The sequence below is a fragment of the Alosa alosa genome, chromosome 23 (genome assembly GCF_017589495.1).
Source record: "Alosa alosa isolate M-15738 ecotype Scorff River chromosome 23, AALO_Geno_1.1, whole genome shotgun sequence".
Lineage (NCBI taxonomy): Eukaryota > Metazoa > Chordata > Actinopteri > Clupeiformes > Clupeidae > Alosa > Alosa alosa.
Genome location: NC_063211.1, coordinates 11,904,579 through 11,928,578, shown reverse-complemented (window position 1 = coordinate 11,928,578; position 24,000 = coordinate 11,904,579). Strand labels below are relative to the sequence as shown.

The 24,000-nt window shown below is 45.2% G+C and overlaps 1 protein-coding gene across 1 annotated transcript in view; it reads right to left on the bottom strand.

The window, feature by feature from the left end:
- Positions 1–24,000, bottom strand: part of grip1 (glutamate receptor interacting protein 1) — a 202,887-nt gene that overhangs the window by 29,442 nt on the left and 149,445 nt on the right. Inside the window, exons 12-15 of the mRNA XM_048235680.1 lie at positions 23,021–23,207; positions 16,452–16,597; positions 11,454–11,534; positions 446–515 (exon numbers count right to left, since the gene is read on the bottom strand). Coding sequence (XP_048091637.1) covers positions 446–515; positions 11,454–11,534; positions 16,452–16,597; positions 23,021–23,207 — 484 coding nt within the window. The remainder of the gene's footprint in view (positions 1–445; positions 516–11,453; positions 11,535–16,451; positions 16,598–23,020; positions 23,208–24,000) is intronic.

The window sequence follows — 24,000 nt, the reverse complement described above, 5'->3', positions numbered from 1 at the left end:
TCCCGTGAGGGAAATTTGGTCTCTGCATTTATCCCAATCCGTGAATTAGTGAAACACACTCAGCACACAGTGAACACACAGTGAGGTGAAGCACACACTAATCCCGGCGCAGTGAGCTGCCTGCAACAACAGCGGCGCTCGGGAGCAATGAGGGGTTAGGTGCCTTGCTCAAGGGCACTTAAGCCATGCCTACTGGTCGGGGTTCGAACTGGTGACCCTCCGGTTCCAAGTCCGAAGCGCTAACCAGTAGGCCACAGCTACCCCTTATGTGGTGTTGAAGAGTTGATAAAACCTATAAATGAGATATATGTGTGTGTGGCTGTGTGTGTGTGTGCACGTGTATGTTCTGCTGTAGGGTAAACTGTATGTGTGTGTGTGTGTGTGTGTGTGTGTGTGTGAGGTGGTGTTGGAGTGTATGAGCATGTGTGTGTGTAGTCCACTTTACCTGTGAGCAACACTGCCCTTCTTTATGTCCGAGATGATGAGGGCATCTCCTGGCTTCCTGCTAGATGGAGCTGAGGAATAGGAGAGAAACACACACACACACACACACACACACAAAATCAAAGTCAGTGGAGAAGTACAGGAGTCCCTGACAGCCAAGGTAACTTCAGAGTTCACTTACAATGTGAGACAGGTGACTGACACACACACACACATACACACAGACATACACAAGAGACTAAAGTGAGTCTGTGTGTGTGTGTGTGTGCGTGCGTGTGTGAGAGAGATCTATCAAAGGTTATGGCCTCTGAGGAGCCTACATGTATCTGGCGTTCTGGCAGTCAGCAGCAGCAGACTGATAAGCAGCCAAGAGCCAGACGCACCGGCACAGACACACACAGACACACACACACATACACACACACACACACAGACAGACACACACAGACACACACAGACACACACACACACACAGATAGGGACTGATAGATAGGCAGAGATATAGATAGATCAGTCAAACAGGGAGATAGGGAGGGAGAGAGAGAGAGAGAAAGGAGGGGGTCAGGAAGAGAGGAATGGAGAAAGGGGGAGAGAAAGAGAGAGGGATGGATAGAGAGAGAGAAGGAGAGGAGGGGGCTGAGGGAGAGAGAGAGGGATAGAGAGGGAGAGAGAGAGAGGGAGAGAGGGAGAGAGAGGAGGGGCTGAGGAAGAGAAAGAGAGATAGAGAGAGAGAGAGACTCCACCTCAGCAACAGCCAAACCAAGTGAAACAGCCCAGCAGAGCAATGCAGGGAGAAAAAAACAGCATGAGGGGAGTGTGTGTGTGTGTGTGTGTGTGTGTGTGTGTGTGTGTGTGTGAGTGAGAGAGTGAGTAAGTGCGTGCGGAGATCCATTCAGGAGGGTTGATGATTCAATCTAGATGTGGCAGATTTAAGCGGCCGAGCTGTATAGGTGTGTGCGTGGGTGTGTGCGTGTGTGTGTGTGTGCGTGCGTGGGTGTGTGCGTGTGCATGGAGGGAAGAAAACTGCCATGGGGACTGTCAGTCATTGCGCCCAGGTCGTCGCAGGAACGAACTTCACTTTGCCGCCGGCCAAAAAAGTGGTCGGCATGTCAGGAGCTTCGGCGGCAACCTGAGGGATCAGTCTCCTCTCCTGACAACTCTATCTGCCCCCGAGTTAGCCCACTCTGACAGCGGAAATAATCACTACTAACTTCTTTAGGTGGGGGGGGGCAAGACATTCTGATGGAAAGAGAGAGTCTGATGGAAAGAGAGGAAAAAAGAAAGATACACTGAAAAAAAAGGTGGAGAAAAGACAAAGCGAGAAGGAGGGAGGCACTGATGAAAAGAGAAGTCGAGGAGAGAGTAATAAATACATGTCCACTGAACATAACGGCTGGTTTATTACCCGCAACTCAGATACAGCATAACAGACCTGCAACCTCAGCCCCTTCCTCACACACACACACACACACTCCTCGTGTCCTGATAACACTTTAGGAACTGATGAATTTTGTTCATTTCAGGTGGGTAAAATTGCACTGCAGTTCAAGGTCCAAGAAGGATGTAATGTTGGGCTTTTTCATTACATCTTGACACACCTTTCCACATAAACCATCTCCCCAAACTCATTCTCTCTTTCCACTCCGTCTTCCGGTGCACATTTCCTCTGTGTGGCTAACTGTGGTGGGGTGAAATGTGAAATGAAAAGACCTCCAAGCACAAACGTATGCCCTCAGCTGAGAAATAACTTCACTGGGGCCAGAGGAGTTTCAATTCAATTCAATTCCATTCCATTTAATTTAATTTAATTTAAGGCTATTTAATACAGCCCCCAATACATTCTATATCTTAAGATGCGTTTATAGAGTCTGACCTGAACTTAAACTTGCAGGAGAAAAGATGCTTCTTTCTTGACTGTACACAAGTGTGATGACAATAGAAGAAATCTTGGATCTTGATCTTGAACTGACCTTGAGCTTCTCTGCTGCATGAACTTGAACCAAACATGAACCAAAGATGAATCAAACGTGAACTTCCCTAACTGTCTCCTGTTGTCTGTGCTGTGCTTCTGGCCAGGGGGATGATGGGAGTTGGAGTGGGATGGGGCACAGGGGGATGATGGGAGTTGGAGTTGGCACAGGGGGATGATGGAAGCTGGAGTGGGATGGGGCACAGGGGGATGATGGGAGTTGGAGTTGGCACAGGGGGATGATGGAAGCTGGAGTGGGATGGGGCACAGGGGGATGATGGGAGTTGGAGTTGGCACAGGGGGATGATGGGAGTTGGCAGAGGGGCTGGGTGGGCGGCAGCAGCCAGGGGAAATGCTTCCTTCTGATGGCTTTTATGTATGTATATGTATGTATGTATATGTATGTACAAGGAATGTATAGCTGTACTTTAGAGGCTTGATTAAAGGCATTTGGTGAATGACTACAGTACATGCCAATGTCAACACTGGCCTTGTGCCTATGCTATGCACGTCTGCCGACTATCTGGGAGGTATGTGGGTACAGAGAAGAGGCAATAACTGAGGGGCATGAACACTGTGCTGCTCTAAGTCTTACATGGAGTTACATGCATAAGCAGTGTTACTGCACGTCCCCACTGTACACGTTTCAAATTCTAGAACTTTCTGTTCCTAAATCAGTATGCAGTTCTCAAGATTTCCTTTCGTCCTGGACAGATGTATGTGCTGCCTGTGGGGAATGCGTGTTTGGTCCACTGGGTGTGATTTCTGGTAGGTGTGGGTCAGAAATCTGTGTTGGATATGAGGAATCTGTCAGTTACCTGAGGGTAAGTCTGTGAGAAGTCTGGATGCTGACTGAAAACAGTGTGTGTGAGAGAGACATCCCTGAGGAGTGTCTCTGAAGTATCTGGACAGCCAGTTATGACTTAAATCATCACGAACCATTCGGTCAACCCTCCACCACCTAACACATGCCTGAATGTTAAATGAGAGACCGCATAACTACAGGTAGGATATCAGTACGACAATGACCAGTTCTTGATGCAGATCAATACATTACATCCCATAATATACTACCCTAAACCTCTTCACTGAGACTCTAAGTGTCTGTAGCGTTGGTGAGACGTTGAGGGTGAATGTGAGTTCAATGCACGTACACACACACACTTCCGAATCCATGTGCATTATGAATTACACGAGAGCATCTCCATTTTTAACATGAGCTCCTCAGCGGCAGCATCACTCAGTCCAGGAATAGCAGCTATTTTCTCATCAGAGGTGTGAACCTGAAATATGTTTTTGGGGCCTTCGTGGCGAGAGCAAGAGTGTGTGCGTGTGTGTGTGTGTGTGTGTGTGTGCGTGCGTGCGTGCGTGCGTGCGTGCGTGCGTGCGTGCGTGAGTGTGTGGAGAGGGAGTGTTTGAGTCTCTCTATATATGAGTGTGCTAGTGTGTGTGTGTGTGTATCAAATGGAGGTCCGACCCTTCGAGTGATTCTGACATGATGCTAACATTCTGACATTATGCTGATGTGTGTGAACGTCACCGACGCATATGAAACAGAATCTCTGACTGTTCTTCACTTTGTTCAGACACAAGCTCGTATACATAATGTCCGTCGGAAATACTAGGAGGGGAGCAGTGGAACAGCTGGCTAAGTTTGCACTTTCAACCGTTTAACATCCACAGAACCTCTGGTCTTACTGTACACGTAGGTCTGAATGCAGCTTAAGTATGAGTGTGTGTGTGTGCGTGTGTATGTGTGTGTGTGCATGTGTATGTGTATGTATGTGTATGCGTGGGTGGGTGTGTGCGCGTGGAGGGGGAGTGTTTGAGTCTTTGTGTATGAGTGTGCTGGTGTGTGTGTGTGTGTGTGTGTGTGTGTGTGTGTGTGTGTGTGTGTGTGTGTGTGTGTGTGTGTGTGTGTGTAGCGAATGCGACATAAATAATGTGAGCCTCTGTGGTCCAGGGGAGCAGACCTGAGTGAGGGAACACAGCGTGGAACAAGCCAGAACACACTCAGTGCAGCGGACCGTTCAAATGCATACCTCTCCCTCCCTCTAACTCTCTTTCACCCTCTCCTTCCTTCTCTCTCCTTCTCTCTTTCTTTTTACAGTGTGCAGAGTGGTTAGAGAGAGAGAGAGAGAGAGAGAGAGAGAGAGAGAGAGAGAGAGAGAGAGAGAGGACAGTGTGCAGAGTAGTTAGAGTTAGAGAGAGAGGACAGTGTGCAGAGTGGTTAGAGAGAGAGAGAGAGGAAAAGGGAGAAAGTGCTCCTCGGACATGTGCCACATCTTGGAAGAGAGTTGGGGTTAAAAAAGTTAAAAAAGAACCACGCCACCACCTCTCTCGCTCCAATAGCTCTGCCTTTAGCGCATCTTATAGACTTTCCGCCTCCCTTGACTGCCTGTTAAACTCCTGGCTAAAAATCACACGCTCCATTCTGTACCCTCTCCACCTCCTCCTCCTCCACCACCACCTCCTCCCTCCCTCTCCAGGCCCCCCGGGGGCCGGCGGCGGGATTGCAGTCTTCCTCTGAGCTATTCCGCCATAGGTGCAGTAGATGTTTATCTGGAGACGGCGTAGCTCTGCGCTGTTAGTCATTAGGAGAGGCTTGCTCCGCTACCTGCCCCGGCGCCGACGCCTCCGACTAAATAAGCCCAGTGGGAGTGCCTGCGTTTACAGCACATCCCGGGTCTTACGGCTGCTTAAATCCACCGCGCCCAAACACACTAAGCGATGGAGTTTCACTTTGCTGAGGGGAGTTTGCAAAGAGCTTAGCTTGCAAAATCCTGCACTAAACTTGAGCAGAAAAAAAAAGCCATAAAAAATAAAAAAACACAACTACAGATACTGAATGTGGGGGATCTTTTCTTTGTCCCCACAGATAAGTGGTGGTGCTAGAGAGGCAGGCAATTAGCGGCATCACACGGGAGCTCACCCATGATCCTGCATCTGGCAGACCAACCCATTTCTCCACGCAGAGGAGAGCAAGAAATACAGAACTGCAGCTTTGCCAATGGATGCTTATTGGGCAGTGGGCAGGTACGGTCATCTGGTTAGGACAGTGCTAGAGTGTGTGTGTGTGTGTGTGTGTGTGTAAGTGAGTGTGTGTGTGTGTGTGTGTGTGTGTAAGTGTGTGTGTAAAAATGAGAATACACTGGATGAGGAGCTCATGAAAATAAATGAAATTCCCAAATGTCAATGGCGCTAATGACCTTGTGAAAAGTCATGTGACTTTAAGTATGCCATTAAATGGTAAAGGTGTGTGTGTGTGTGTGTGCGTGTGTGTGTGTGTGTGTAAGCGTGTGTGTAAACCTGTGTCAAATGCTCTTATGCATATCAACATCAATCTGTGTCTATATGTGTAGGAGTAGGTGTGTGTGTGTGTGTGTGTGGGTGTTTGTGGTTTATGAGCCTTGGAGTTGGTAGCCTGAGACGTATTAGAGTTTTATATGTGCTATTAAACACATTGAGACACATACTGCTGCCAGACAAGGAATCTGTTTAATGCCTAAAGAGAATAAAAGAAAGAAATGGTGTGTGTGCATGTGTACGTGTGTGTGTGTGCATGTGTACGTGTGTACGTGTGTGTGTGTGTGTGTGTGTGTGTGTGTGTGTGTGTGTGTGTGTGCATGTGTACGTGTACGTGTGTGTGTGTGTGTGTGAGTTTCCTATAGAATTGATTTTAAGGTTCTGTTAATGACTTACAATAAAAAATATTATATATGGTCTGAGCTTTTAATATCCTATCAACCACAAAGGAACCTTAGATTTTCCAATGCAAATCTTATAATTGTGCCCAAAGTGCTCCTTTTATAATCTGCTTTTATCCATCCAGGCAAATTCTGTAAACATCTTTAAAAAAAGACCTGAAAACATACCTGTATATGAGAACTTTTAGTTAACTCACATTTATCTTGTAACCTTCTTCACATCAATTCACATTTTACTGCTGCTATTTACTGCTGCAGGGTCTTCCTATTGTCACTGCATTAATTGTAATGTATGTGTTGTTGTATCTATCTCTTGTGAAATCTAATTTTTCTTAATTTTAAATCTCAGATGTTTTATTTACTGATTTGCTTGTTTGTTTGTTTGTATTATTACAACTTATCTTTCTTTTCTCTCTATTACCGGTTAATCACTCCAAATGTAAAGCACTTTGAGCTGCATTCTGTGTATTAAAGGTGCTATACAAAAAAGCTTATTACTATCATTATCATTATTATTATTATTATTATTATTGTGTGTGTGTGTGTGTGTGTGTGTGTGTGTATGTGTATGTGTATGTGTGTGTGTGTGTGTGTGTGTATGTGTATGTGTATGTGTATGTGTGTGTGTGTGTGTGTGTGTGTGTGTGTGTGTGTGTGTGTGTGTAAGGGTATATGGTATTTGCATAAAATAATTATGCTCAAGGGCTTTGGCAAGGTCATCCAAGGAGATACCACTCCTAAACAATACCCACCTGGAAAACCTAACACTGCAAAACCCTCAAACCAGGATTTTCAAAGTGATTACCCAGAAAACATTGTGTTGAAGTGACTTTATCCTCGGGATCGGCACTAAATAAACCACAGATCTGATGTACCAGTTGAGAGAAATAGGTTAAAATGAAAACAAAGCCAACATATCTTAGAGACCATGATCTTCCCCATCCCCCCCTACTGTGTTTAAATGAGTGTGTCAGTGGTATTTATTAAAGCCCACTGCCATTATACACACTTGGGACTCTAACACACACATGCACACACACTCAGACACACACTTCCACTCAGACACACACACACACACACACAGTACACACACACACATGCACACACAGACATATACACACAGACATACACTCACACTCAGAGACACACTCGCACTCATAATGGCACCTCATTTTTAACAACGCTTATCCCCTGCTGCTTCTGCAGTTCTATCGAGATGAAGAGGAATTGAGGGCTGCTGCGCCTCAAAATTAGCCCGTTCAAACAATCTCTTTTCTGTGTTTGACCATGCGGGGTTCTGCTCCCCTTCCCTCCTGATGGTAGTCACACTCTCTCTCTCTCTCTCTTTCCCCTTCTTTTCTCTCTCGCTCTGCTTCTTTTCTCTGGTCTCTCTCTTTCCCTCCATCCTTCCCTCTTTTCCTCTCTTCAAACACTCACACAGTGTGATGACGCTCGGGGCTCTGATGACGTCCTCGCAGGGGGAGACAGACACAGACACAGAGAGGCCACTCAGTCTTATGTAAGGGGCCCCCCTTTTAGTCGTTTTAAATGTTCCATTACTCTCTCTCTCCTCTCTCTCCCACTACATCACTCTCTCTCCCCTCTGTCTCTTCCTTCTCCTCTGTCCTTCTGTCTCTCTTTGTCTCTATCTTTTTGCCTTGGCTGTGTTCATTTTGATAAAGCTTCTTGAATACTGAAATCCTGCTCCAACTCTTTCATTTGCTACGTTCTTCTCTCCTTCGCTCTCTCTTTCTCTCTCTTTTGCTCCTACTCCTGCTCTCTCTCTTTCTCTCTTTGTCTTCAGTTTCCCTACTCCTGCTCTCTCTCTTTCTCTCTTTGTCTTCAGTTTCCCCTCGGTTCATTTTGAAAAAGTTCCAAGAATATTGTAATCCTGATCTCTCTCTTTCTCTCTCATTCCACTCCCAATCCCTCTCTCTTCTTCTCTCCATTCCTCTCTTCCCTTCTTCCGTCTCCTCTGTCTTTGTGATGGGGTTCCAGAGCTGCAGTAAACCTTTAATGTCAGCCATAAGCGGGTGCTGGGAGACACTGGGATAAATCTGTGTCTGCATTGGCCCGCCACCATACATCTTACACACACGCATGCATGCGCGCGCACACACACACACACACACACACACACACACACACACGCCTTAGGGGGAGGAAGAGGAGGATTACATGTGTCAGTGTGTAAAGATGTATGTGTATGCGCGTGCGCGTGTGTGCGCGTGTGCGTACATGTGAGGGTGAACATCTTTGTATGTGAGATGGTGTGTGTGCATTTGCTTGAGGTTGTGTTTGTGCATATGTGTGTGTGTATGTGTGTGTCTGTGGGAGTGGTGGTGTGACCAATGTCCCCTTGGAGGACAGATCGGGCTGGAGCCATCACAGCTCATATGACACACTGGGTCATCAATCTCCCCACCAATGACGGGCAAGCCACTCGAGGCCACTTGTAAAGATGTATGTGTATGCGTCTTGCAAGACACGCACACACACACACACATCTTTGTACATTTGCTTGAGGTTGCCATTAGGGGAGGAAGAGGAGGATTACATGTGTCAGTGTGTAAAGATGTATGTGTATGCGCGTGCGCGCATGCGCACACGTGTGTGTGTGTGCGCGTGTGCGTACATGTGAGGGTGAACATCTTTGTATGTGAGATGGTGTGTGTGCATTTGCTTGAGGTTGTGTTTGTGCATATGTGTGTGTCTGTGGGAGTGGTGGTGTGACCAATGTCCCCTTGGAGGACAGATCGGGCTGGAGCCATCACAGCTCATATGACACACTGGGTCATCAATCTCCCCACCAATGACGGGCAAGCCACTCGAGGCCCGCGCGCGCGCACACACACACACACACACACACACACACACACACACACACACACACACACACACACACACACACACACACACACACACACACGAGCGCACACACACACACAAACACACGTGTGTGTGTGTGTGTGTTATTTCCCTCAGGGGGATATTTTTGCGCCAGAGGAACATTTTATGGTCCCTATTTTTTTTTGTAGTTCTTCAACTAATACTTTTTGCGTGTTCACACTGCGTAGAACGGGGGGAATTTAGTTCCTGTAACTGTGGTTCCTAACTACTTCAGCTCCTACACAAGGAAACCTTGACTGGTATCCAAGTTGATTGGTCAGGCACAATAGTGCCAAGGCAGCAGAAACATTTCCTAAAGGCATCCTATCCAACATTTTCACCTGAATACTTTCATCTTGATGGTAAACTAACCCTCCGAAATAGGGAGAGTGACTTGCAACATCTCCGGAAAACCAGCCTTACAACTTTGCTCCTCTTCCCACACAGAGAATCACAAATTGTTTTACGGCAACTGTGCAATAGCCTACTATTTGTATGAAATTGTGTAACATTATCTTGTCAGTCGATATGGCTCTTTATGTCATTCATTTCATCACTTTATGCTCATGTACCTCTTAGTTATCCCCGCAACAGACTTTCCACACTGGGTGGCAGGTCCTTGAGTGCCTTGGCCCTCAAACTCTGGAACTCCCTCCCCCAACCTCTTCGTGACAGTCCATCTCTTCCCTTCTTCAAAGCACATCTCAAGACCTTTTTGTTTAATGATAATTTCTCCTCTACACCCAACACATCTACAGTATAGCTCTATACACATAGCTTGTCTTGTTATTGTATTGTTATTGTTTGTCTGTTGTTATGTTTTCCTTCTACAATGTAAAGTGACCTTGGGTTTGAGAAAGGCACTATATAAAATAAACTAATTATTATTATTATTATTATTATTATTATTATTATTATTTAGGGCTAATCGATTAAAATAATTAATCAAATGAATTACATACACTGTGATTAATTTAAATTAATCGCATTTATAATTTTTGCTGTGAAAGTATTTTAAATATTTAAATTCAAATGAATCAATCATTGAATAATCAGCATTTGTGACATTAACTTCAAAAACTCTTTTATTATTATTTTCACTCTTCAAATAATTGCCATAATAATCTATGATATGACCTACTATGCTGAGGAAATAAATTCAAAAGTGCTTTGGGAAGAAGTTTTTTTTTTCACATACAAGGCATTTCTGGCCACAGATATGACCTAGGGGACACAATGAAAATAAATTATCACTCCCCTCAATGTCAACACTTGCTGCAGACATTACAGAGGACTTTCAACACTTTATTTTTTATCAACATCAGGTCGTTTTAAAAGTAAATGTTCCAATCAATGATCCAGGCAGCACATTTTCTTCTCTCTCCTTCATTTTACAGCTTAATTTTTACTGACTAGAACTCGGGGTCAAAGGTCATACAGAATCGATTAATCTGCACTAATTTTTTTTAATCAGTTATTTTTTATAAAATTAATTAATTGAAATTAATCAGTAATTTTGACAGCCCTATTATTATTATTATTATCATTATTATGTAATAAAAATGCTGCTACCTTGTCAATTTGATCAATTTGTCAATGTCAATTTGATAATCTGCCTGAAGAAAAACTGCTATCACTTGGAAAGACGTGAGCAGGCTGTTTTTTCCACTGAAATAAGATAGGCTACGTATGCTCACTGAAATAAGTATAAGTATATATACTCTTTTGATCCCGTGAGAGAAGTTTGGTCTCTGCATTTATCCCAATCCGTGAATTAGTGAAACACACTCAGCACAGTTCCGGTTACAGGTCGGAAGCGCTAACCAGTAGGCCATGGCTGCCCCTAATATAAGGTAGGCTACGTATGCTCAGTGAAATAAGATAGGCTACGTATGCTCAGTGAAATAAGATAGGCTACGTATGCTCACTACCTGAAACAACAACAAGCGGCCACTTTAGTTGTACAAAGTTTTGGTCCACCATCAGGCAGTGTTCCATTAATGTATGTGCAGCACCCCGGTGTTCCTACTGGCACTGCGAATGTAAACAAAAAAAGCTCTGGGGCAGTTCTAGGGGTAGCCTCTTCAGTGGGCAGTTCTAGGGGTAGCCCCTCCCTGGGACAGTTCTAGGGGTAGCCACTCCCTGGGACAGTTCTAGGGGTAGCCCCTCCCTGGGGCAGTTCTAGGGGTAGCATCTCCAGTGGGCGGTTCCTAGAAATGAGCTGTCCAAAAACGCCCGATGAAAAACCATGGGAGACAGGTAGAGCAAAAAATGCAGAAAAGTGCATCCATACAGTAACTTTTGCCTTTAAGTGTGTGTGTGTGTGTGTGTGTGTGTGTGTGTGTGTGTGTGTGTGTGTGTGTGTGTGTGTGTGTGTGTGTGTGTGTGTGTGTGTGTGTGTGTGTGTGCGTGTGTTGTGTGTGTGTGCGTGTTGGAACACTTACAACTGATAGTGATGCCCAGCTCCACCCCAGGCTTCTTGGGTAGTTTGACGTGGAACGTTCCACTGCTGGGGATGACAGACTCTGTAGGAGATGAAAAAGAGGCCGTGAGAAAGAGGGAACATGACAGAGAAAGAGAGCGAGAGGGAGGATGAGAGGAGAAACAAACATCATGTTTGATATATCTATTGACATTCACAACACACTTTTCCACTGGACCCATTTGTCTTACTGTGCAGGAGGAGGAGGAGGAGGAGGAGGAGGAGGAGGAGGAAGATGAAGAGGAAGAGGAGGAGGATGAGGAGGAGAGAGGAGGAGGAGGATGAAGAGGAGGAGGATGAGGAGGAGAGAGGAGGAGAGAGGAGGAGGAGGAGGAGGGAGGAAGAGGAGGAGGGGGAGGAGGATGAAGAGAGAGAGGAGGAAGAGGAGGAAGTTGGCTGGTGGTCTGAATCTAAAACCTTCAGTCGGTACATGAAAACACCTGGACAGAGCTGCCTATACCTGACCCTGATTTAATTGGATCTGAAAGTCTTCACAAAGTCCTCCTCCAGCTGAGAGAGACGGCTACTGACAGAGAAGATCTATATCCGGGAGAACAGACTGTCCCTCGGTGGTTGTGTGTGTGTGTGTGTGTGTGTGTGTGTGTGTGTGTGTGTGTGTGTGTGTGTGTGTGCGCTCAGATCAACTGCTCCCAGATGGCTCGCAGTTTGGCATTAGAGGCTGAGCTCTTCAAATGATCACTCAATAACTCACTACTCCCAGCAGAGCCACAGGACACACTCATTACTTTTAAATACAGGCGCGCGCACACACGCACATACGCACGTATGCACGTCTCACACACACACACACACACACACACACACATCATTATGGCAGGGGTCCAAGGGCCAATCTCATTTCTCTGTTTCACCCCTTCCCCTTCCCCTATCCCTTCATCTTACCCCTAGCCCTTGTCCCTCGAAACCGAGTGGCAAGACATAGGGGTGAAAATATTCCCCTTGGAAATGAGATACCACTAGCCAACCATAAGGGAGAGGTGGGATGATTGAAACACTTGAATTAAACGTAATTTACAGAGATAGTACCACACTGACAGCTAATATTTTGTCACTAGCAACCTGTCTTCTGTCAAATAGGCTCTCATTGCATTTTCAGCTCTCAATAAAACCGTTCAGGAGTTATTTCAACAACAGCAGAACGTGCCTATGTTCGCACGGGGACAACATAAACACGCAGTTTGCTATGTAAACATCCCACAACTCCTTCAATATTTTACAATATTATCCAAATGGTTGTTACTTAACATCAGAAGCAATCGCTACTTGCGAGACATTCGCGCAAATAATGATGTGCTGTTAACATTCACAAAACAGCGATTTTTGAAAACTTCCTCATGAAGAACAGGACCTTTAATATATGATCACATGATTGAATGCAACATAAAACAATTAGCATTTTAATTTTATAATCCTTATTAATGCCAACATTTCATGTCAACGAATCTCTAGGTGTGCTTGTTTTTCCGGTGTGAGCGGTGTATGCTGGGTATTTCTCTTACCCCTCGATTTCAAGTAAGCTCGCGAAAATGCTTGGTTTTAAGGGGTATCTACCCCTTCCCCTTAGCCCTACCCCTTGATCCAAAAGAGAATAAGGATAGCCCTTCCTCTCACGTGAACGCGCAAAACTAAGGGGAAGGCATAGACTGTATATATAGAACTATATATACAGTCTATGGGGGAAGGTATAAAAACACATCCTTATCTTTTGACATCATCAATTGTGTGTAGTAGACCATGAGAGAGCTCCACTATCAACACTGGCTAAATAATTATGCAGCAGACAACAGCGTTTACTGAAGTGTTACTGGAATGCCACACACACAAAAAATCATCAATAAACAGCCACCAGAAAATTAGCTGTCAACACCTACCCGACCACAGGAGAATTGAAACACATTAAATATCAAATTCCAATTTCCAATTTGCACTTCTCAGAAACGTCTACCTTCACACTACATTTCACACTGGCGTCGTGCTGTAGCTGCACTCTACACTGTCACATCCCTGCTGAAAAAAACACCCTGACCAGCTAAAGGTGGTTTGCTGGTTGACCTGACCAGCTTGTTAACCAGCTTGTTTGACCACCCTATGATGGTTGACCTGCTAGACCAGCAGAACTCTTGCGAAAACATACCTTCAGCTTGTTTTCCCAGCTTATGATGGTCATTAAGCTGGTGTTGCTGGTCTATAGTGCTGGTTTAACAGGCCATGCCAGCTTATGTTGGTCATTCTAACAAACCAGCATGACCAGCTTGACAGGCTGGTCACCAGCATGACCATCTTGCAGCAGCTGTATCCCACAAGACAGGCTGGTCACACCAGCATGACCAGCTTCTTTAGATGGTCACACCAGCATATCCAGCTGGTGGCCCAACCAGCTACACCAGCAAAGACCAGCAATAGCTAGAAGAAAACCAGCAAAGACCAGCTAAAACCAGCTACCAGCATAAGCTGGTTTCTAGCTGTTTGTTTCAGCAGGGATGTGGCGCTAAGTGCCACTTCATAATATCCTGAGAAACATCTGGCAGAATCATCTGTAATCATCTGCCGTAAATTGGCACAGGACACACGGCTATTATTAATAACGGCGCAATGATAAGATCTGCAGAATAAACTCCAGGAGATACAAATGACAACCAAATGACCACAGAGGCCCTTCTGCTAGTATGTGTGTGTGTATGTGTGTGTATCTCTGTGTGTAAGTGTATGTGTGTGTGTATGTGTGTGTAATAGAGTGCGGTGCTGCTGTGTCTGTACTCATAATTAAAATGTCAGGGAGTGGGTCTGGCCACAGTGCAATCCTCTAGTGTCGGGTAATTACAGAGTGAAAGCGGGAGCAAAGCTGTTAGCGCAGCCCCACAATGCTGACATCGGGCAGGAACCAAGTGTGTGAGTGTGTGAGTGTGTGTGTGTGTGTGTGTGTGTGTGTGTGTGTGTGTGTGTGTGTGTGGAGACAGTATAGTGAATGCGCTTTATGCGAAGCATGGGGGCACACAGAAGTAATAACTAACAAACTGAGATGCAGTCAGAGACATCCGCAAATGAAGATACTGTACGTGACACACACACACACACACACACACACATACATACACCAGAGACATACTCAAAGGAAGATACGAGCCCACACACACACACACATGCCAACACTTTATTGGAGTGCTTGGGCATGGTAAATTGAAACTGAAGAATTCATTTGTAAAACCAGCCATCTCAAATTTTATGAATGTTCATTAATCATGTTTTTTGATAGTGCATTCAACCACACTACAGCTGGTAAAGTAAAAATAAATTATGAATTCTCCAATTAAAAATGAAATTGGTAAATCTGTTAGAAATATGAGGCTCATCTGGCTGGTGTGTGTGTGTGTGTGTGTGTCAGTGTGTCAGTATGGGTATGTGTATTCGTGTAGAGAGCAAGATTTTAGGATATTTAGTGCATTTTGTGTGTATGTGTGTGCACAGTATGTATGTATGTATGTATGTACTGTATGTGTGTATGTGTGTGTGTGTGTGTGATGTTGAGTCTAGGTTAATTTAAGCAGCTCTGGGTTGCTGAATGCAAAGCCGGGCACCCCCCCACACACACACAGTCTGCAGCAGCAGTCAATGCAACCTTGATCTGCACCTGCTTAACTATAATGCATGAGTATAATGCATGAGTTTTTGACCCCTGCGCTGCTGCGCACATGCGAGACCAACTAACCTTGGTCTTCTCTGTATTGAAGTATAATCTTGCTTCTTTCTGACAAACATGCCCACTGTGACTGTCAGACAAAACTGAATATCCTCAATGAGTTTGCACCCTCCATTCCCTGACTCACACACACACACACACACACAAACACACACACACACACACACGCAGTCCCTCTTTCAGAAGTCATATCGACCTTGGTCATCTGATTAAGTATAATCTTACATCTTTAGTCTGCCTGTGCACGTTTCTTTCTTTCTCTCTCTCCCTCACACCCCCACACTCACCCCCACCATACCCCCCACACCCCCATACCCCCACACCATACCCCCACACCATACCCACACCATACCCCCACACCATACCCACACACCATACCCCACACCCCCCACACACTACCCCCACACCATACCCCCACACCATACCCCCACACACCTCACCCCCCACACACCATACCCACACCATACCCCCACACCATACCCCCACACACTCACCCCCACACCATACCCACACCATACCCCCACACCATACCCCACACCATACCCCCACACACATCACCCCCCACACCACACCCCCACACCACACCCCCACACCATACCCCCACACCATACCCCCCACACACTACCCCCACACCATAACCCCACACCATACACCCACACACCATACCCCCACACCATACCCCCACACCATAACCCACACACCATACCCCACCCACCCCACACCATACCCCCCCACACCATACCCCCACACCATACCCCCCACACCATACCCCCACACACTCACCCCCACACCATACCCCCACACCATACCCCCCACACCATACCCCCACACCATACCCCCCACACCATACCCCCACACCATACCCCCACACTCACCCCCACACCATACCCACACACCATACCCCCACACCATACCCCCACACCATACCCCCACACCATACCCACACCATACCCCCACACCATACCCCCACACCATACCCACACCATACCCCCACACCATACCCCCACACCATACCCCCCCACACCATACCCACACACTCACCCCCACACCATACCCCCACACCATACCCCCACACCATACCCACACACTCACCCCCACACCATACCCCCACACCATACCCACACACTCACCCCCACACCATACCCCCACACCATACCCACACACTCACCCCCCACACCATACCCCCACACCACCCACACACTAACCCCCACACCATACCCCCACACCATACCCACACCATACCTGCTACGTCGAACTCAATCTCCAGGGTGACCTTGTTGGTGATGCTGGAGTCCCTCAGCAGCTGGTTGGCCTCCTCCAGCGTGCTGTCCTCGGTCGGGATGCCGTTGATCGACAGGATACGATCTCCGATCTGCAGGATGCCGCACCTGCACACAAAAGTCAACGTTCAAATGCAAAGGTCACCCCCACAAGGTCATTCAAAATGTTCAATTTAACTTGCATTTTATTGCAATTCACAAACTGCATCATGATTTGATTTCAAATCGCATCATAATTTGATTTCAAATTGTATTACAATGTATACGCTATACCCACGACATAATACAATGCACATGCATGTATACACTCTAATTTAGACCATCTAACTCTAACTAACTCCAACCTAGGTTGGTTAAGAGTGTTTTGGATATATATTGGGTATTTCAATGTGGTAATATGGTGGCAGCATGGAGGGGAGTGTCTCCAGGACGCTGGTTTCACTGTTAAGCCTTCATGAGGTGTTGTGGGCCTAACTTAAAGAAACATCGGTGAATGAGGGTGCCCACTTGATAACCCCAATGACATGCTGCATACTGTATACTGCTGTTAGATGGGCCATTTGTCTTGTGTTTGTGACCATTGGTTGGCAGATTGGTGGTTAGTGTGCTTTTTTAAGTTAATTTGGGCAGGGGCTTCTGAATGTGTTTTTAACTACGATTTTGGCACAAGGGATTATAACACCTAATCCTGTGTATTAATGTAATTTACACGCATTGCACTCTATGGTGGTTCTTTATCTTATTCTGTTCTGTAGAAGGCCACAAAATAAACACATTATTAGCAAGCCAGTAAAAAATGTGCCAAAAGCCCATCTTCTCATCAGGCCACACACACACCCCCACACAAACACACACACACACACACACACACACACACACACACACACACACACACACACACACATGCACACACACACACACACACACACACACACACACACACACACACTTGTCCTTGGTAAATTAATGAGCTGTTTACATGGCCTTATGAGGATGCCTTGTGTTTGTCGGCAGGAGTTTGTGGGAGGCCTTTAGCGCTGCAGGGAGCCACCGCTAAGATAAGACATGATGAACTTTCATTAACACGTCGCGTGCCTTTTCCGACAGCACAAACAACAAAGGACATTTGGGGCTGTGAACCCGCCGTCCAGATTGCTGCCTAACGAAGATTAATCAGACACACAAACTCAAGGGAAGGATGTCTTTCATGTGGACTCCCTCCACAGCAAATCATACACACTTATTACAAAGCCACACACACATACACACAGACATGCACACATACATATATACATACAATTGGCTACACACATACACAAACGGACAGATATTTACAGTATGTGCTAACTGCTTGAATATTCAGGGACCAACTAAAATAGAACTGACAAACAACCAATTAAATGATTAATTAAATGAGATGGCAGGGAACCCCAGGAAACAATTTCTCCTGAAGCCGCAAACAATCCACGGACATGCAAATGGCCTAAAGATAGAAATACATCAATTGCCACACCCTCCTATACATACAAGTACACACACACACACACAACCCAGATAGCAAGAGGCTGGTGGACTACTGTTGTCGGCCCACTGGGGGCAGATGTGGCGGTTTGCTACCAGTCATCCGTTATCTGTAAATCTGATATTGTTATCTGGGTATACATGGTACATTCTCAAACTAAATGGTATGCCCCCTACAGTTTGATACACAGACGTGAACCGAGGTAAAACATAAAAGCTGTCATTTTGTATTTAGAAAATGTGGCTATTGCACCACAAACTGCATGCACGTTGTGGACTTTCACAGAACACGATGCAGCCTATCAGCATTCACAGAACACGATGCAGCCTATCAGTACATTCACTGCTTTTTGCATCGTCATGCTTACAGACAGATGAACTACCAAAGCTGCACCAAAAACGCCTAATAGCTCAAAGGTAGTATCATAATTTTGTTTTTAATTAAAAAAAGATACTGAAACCAGAACTGACCAAGCACATTTTACTGCTGCATCCCTTACATACACGGACACACTAACGCACTCATGCACAAAATATTCTCACTCATTCACATACACATACAGAACATCTCCCTCCCTCCCCTTCTCTCTCTCTCTCTCTCTTACACACACACACTCACTCAAGCACAGACACACACTCACTCACTCTCACACACACACACACACACACACACACACACAGGCTGGCTGCTGTGAGTGGGCACAGGGCAGGGTGCTGCCTGCGGCATGGTGGAGGGTCTGACACGCGTCTGGTGCCCAGGTGCCAGTTGTTTGAGCTCACCCAGCTGGCATCAGAGGGCAACCCTCGGAGGGCACCGACGAGGAGCAGACATGTCTCCAGCTCATTTATATCCTATCTGTCTCACTCTCTCTCTCTCTCACACACACACACACACACACACACACACACACACACACACACACAGACACAGACACACACAAACACAAACACAAACACAGACGCACAAACATAAAAATGCAAACAAACATGCAATAATGCACATTCACACACAGATAGATGGACACATAGGGAAACGTTCTAATAAAAATAGTATTAGCATTCTGCAGCTCTCTTTCTCCCACTCACACACACAGACCTTGGACTAAAACACGTCTGTACACACACACACACTCACCTTGGACTAAAACACGTCTGTACACACACACACACACACACACACCTTGGACTAAAACACGTCTGTACACACACACACACACACACACACACACACACACACACACGCACACACACACACACACAGAGACCTTGGATTAAAACCCGTCTGTACTTGTTTGCATTGGTGCAGCACTGGTGCTGCATATAACAGAAAGCTCATCAGGGATGAAGCCCATTCACAAACTCATCTGTCTGCAAGACGGCCTGAGCACAACAAACATTACAAGGACGGGGCAGATTTCAATCTGACTGGTATCACTTGGTCAGCGGAAAACAGTGGTGAACATGGACACAGCATCAAGACATGGCAACCGCAAGACATACCAACAAGACACACCAACAAAAAGACATACCAACAAAAAGACATACCAATACCAACAACAAGACATACCAACAACAAGACATACCAAAAATAGGTAGGTATTGTAGGTATATATAGGTAGGTGTTGTTGGTATATATAGTATATATATACTTATATACTACATATACCAACAACAAGACATACCAAAAATAAGACCTACTACCAACAAAAATATATACCAACAAAGACATACCAACAAGACATACCAACAACAAGACATATCAACAAGACGACATACCAACAACAAGACATACCAACAACAAGACATACCAACAACAAGACATTCCAACAACAAGACATTCCAACAACAAGACATAACTCTTGAATTTCCCCTGGGGATCAATAAAGTATCTATCTATCTATCTATCTATCTATCTATCTATCTATCTATCTATCTATCTATCTATCTATCTATCTAACAACAACAAGACATACCAACAACAAGACATAACAACAAGACCTGCTAACATTTCAGTGCATTTCCAACTGAAGATCTATATAATATCAGACTGCAGATCAATTTACTATCAGACTGAAGATCTATATAATATCAGACTGAAGAACTATACACTATCAGATTGAAGATCTATATAATATCAGACTGAAGAACTACTATCAGACTGAATATCTATATAACATCAGACTGCAGATCTATATACTATCAGACTGCAGATCTGAGTAAGAGGTGGGTGCCATCTATGACTGGACTTATAGCCTTGACTTTTTGTGCCATCCCATAATTACCCTGAGAGCAGACTGGTTATAAATCACATAGCCATTACACACAATTACTTCACTGGGAGACATGCCAAGATGGTATCAGAGAAAGCAATTACAGCCAACATAGTCTAACGCCTATCATGTTGGATGGCTAATCTTTGCAAACACATACACACAGACAACACTCACAGACATAAAAACACACTTGCACAAACATACGCTCTCTCTCACACACAGAGACACACACACACACACACACACACACACACACACACACACACACACCTTCATTTTAATAGAGCGGAATAACTGTGTTCAAATCCATCCTCCCTTTTCAGCATGAAAACAGGAACAAAGATGAGTGTGTGTGGTAACTGAGGTAAACAGAGGGATGAGTGCAGCGATCACAGAGGGAGAGACGAGGGAGGGTGTCGGGGTGCGGAGGGGTGTGTGGGGGATATAATCAGATTATTAAGATTATAGATTAAATGTTCAGACACCGCAACAGGAGAGATTTGCCCTACAGATACCATATCTGAATCATACAGTATGTGTTTGTGTGTGTCAGATGCCCTGGAAGGAAAAAATGCCTGTCCCCAAGGATAAGCAATGTAAGATAACTGACACTGTTAAATATCTGAAATCATTCATCTACAGGAGTCGTACAACACACACACACACACACACACACACACACACACACACACACACACACACCCTGGGGATCTCTGTAAACACTCTCTGTCTTGCCACAAGCTCTTGGACTGAGCTTCAATGCATGACTCATCATCCCAGTGAAAATAAACAGGCCCTCCTGACACAGATGGAATAACATTTCCCTCCAAACACAAGTACATTTAAATCAAATAACTTTTGCGTAAGTAATAATACCTCACATATGAAGTTTCTGGGAACTTCATGCAATGTATTGGGGATATGTTAATTCACTTGACTGACTGATTATCCCAAACTTATTATACGGCTCTTCACAATGCAAGTAGAATGCTACATTGACTTGAATGGGATTTCCGAAAGTTCTAGCGGTCAATATTTCTTGGGAAAGGACCTCTGAAAACAAGAATGACCGCTGTCAATGGCTGCGAGTTTGCGCTTTGGAATTTCATTCAAAAGTGAAAGCAGACGGTTGATCAGCTGTGTTCTAAAGAATGTTTGATTCAAGTTCAGCGTGTGGTTATAACTATTTGTTTCTCAGCAAAAGCCACGAATTTTAAACGGTAACAAATAAGTGTAAAGAGACATATCATGGAGTTTATTTTTTCGTTTTGGCAAGTAGCCGTATAATAAGCGCTGGTGCGTCGGGGTCTGGTTCGCCCTGTCGGGACTTATTTTCCCCATAATGACCGGCGTTCTATACATTATCCCTTACATGTACACAGGAAAAAAACACAGAGATGAGAGTGGAGCAAAACATTACACTGCCAAAATGTAAACAACAAACATCAATCACTTCAATGAATATTGTACATGATCTAACTTCTTATTTTTTCAATGAACACATGGCTAAATTATTATAAATGTGACACCACACTGTTTGGCAATTTTGTGTCTAAGACTGAAACTTTTTCCTAATTGACCAGTATTGAGGCAGTTACAGTACTTGTAGCTCTACTGTAATCTCTCCCCTCATGAAGACACAACCCAGATCCTCCAACAGTCATCTTCATATCCATTGTGTGCACTGTTACAGTTTTCCCCCACTGAAAAATTCCAGTTTGGCTTTTGTTGATATCACAGCACTGCCGAATGTGCTCATGAAAAAAAAAACAACAACAAAAAAAAAACATGTGTGCGTGATCTCGGAACAAAGTTTGGCAGTCAGGCCTCTGTTCTGTGACAGTTCTTTTGGATCTTCGCTCTGCCTTTGGTACTGTCGACCATGACATCCTCATCACCAGAGGACAGAAATGTTAGTCTCTCTCTGCCACAGTCCTTTATTAATCACATTCTCTTGCCTGACAATTCTACGCACCCATTGGGAATTGTTCCTCTGCCAAGACTGACATAACTGTTGGAGTACATAGAGGCTCTATTTTGGAGTGTGTGTTTATTCAGTCTGTATGTGTCTCCTCTTGGGAAAACAATACCAGAGGACCGGATTGATTTGCACTGTGGTCTTTTAACATTCCCTTTAATTACATGTGTGCAGGAATGTTAATGAACATTGTATCACAGCACTTACATAAAATGGCCTAAAGAAACGCCATCTTGAAAAGATGTTTTAAATGTTTTGATTTCACTTCAAAAGATTATATTCAGACAAAAAACTGACTATAAAAACCTTCACGGACATACATTACATTAAATGAAACTGTTATTTACACACGTACTCACTTACTCACTCAGTCACTCAGTCACTCACTCAATCACTCAGTCACACACTCACATTATTTTAAGACTATACTTAAGTACCGATATGATAAAACAGCTACCTGAATATCATCCACACACACTGCTTTATTCTACCCAAAACACCCACTTTATCAGGATATTTGATCATCCATGCACACCCCTACTTTAGACTACCCAAAACAACCCCCCCAAAAGCCCCTCTCTCTGTCTAACCATTACTCATATGCCGCTTCTTCAATAGCTCAACTACTGACCGCCAGAACTGAGCATAAAGTTTACTGGTTAGTCTCAAAAGTCCAGAGTGTTTTCAAAAACTGCCCTTCCTTGACATCTGTTGTTCCTGTTTGTGTGTCCTGGTGAATGAGGCGGGCAGTAGACTGACCTCTCGGCGGGGCTGTCGGGGTCGATGTATGCGATGAGCGGTGGCGAGGTCAGGGTTTCCGTGGCGAAGACTCCGCCCTGCAGCTGGATTCCGAAGCCCATGATGGAGTCGCTGACAAGCGTGACCTCCGTGGTCTCGGTGTGGACCACCTGTCCAGCCAGACCCAGGGTGGACGAAGCCAAGGACACTACAGAGAGCCAAGGGACAGAGGACAGACTGTAGAGTCAGTATACTGGGATAGACAACAACAGGACAGAAGACAGTACACAGGTGTGCTTCTGGCCCTGTGTGTGTGTGTGTGTGTGTGTGTGTGTGTGTGTGTGTGTGTGTGTGTGTACACCTACTGTACCCGCATCTCTACCTCTACATTCAGTCTGAACTTTCTAAACACACCCTCCAAACCTCCAGACCTGATTTTCTTTCAACCCCCATGCACCAACCACAGCTACCGCAGAGCCAGACCATAACTAACGGATGTGTTCTGGAACTGGCAGCTCCCGTCCGGGGCGAGTGATGAAACCGACTTCAGGCTGAAAAGACGAAGTCTTGCCCCAGTCACTAACCGACAGGAAACGGAGTCACTTTTAATATTTTATATCTGTGTTTGTGGCTCCGCACAGCTGGACGGTGGTGACCAAAAAAAAAATAAATAAAGACAACACTCAAGAGTGAGTTAGCCTCGCTCAAACAAATGCGCACTTGTGACAAAAGAGAGCACAGAGCCGCCGGAAGAAATGATGCTCCGAGCCTCGGTAACGGTCCTGAGAGTGGGCATGATGCAACGCTCCGCAACTCTCGTCTCTGACGGTGCGCTCTGGTTCTGTGCTTGGTTGAGGCATGTCGACACTACTACACAGTTCAAGTTGGACAGCAAAGGGGTGACTGTGCACTACACACTACACTGGGAAATGGAAGCCTGCTGACCTTTGATGTACAGTGTGTGTGTGTGTGTTTGTGTGTGTGTGTGTTACTTGCTATGG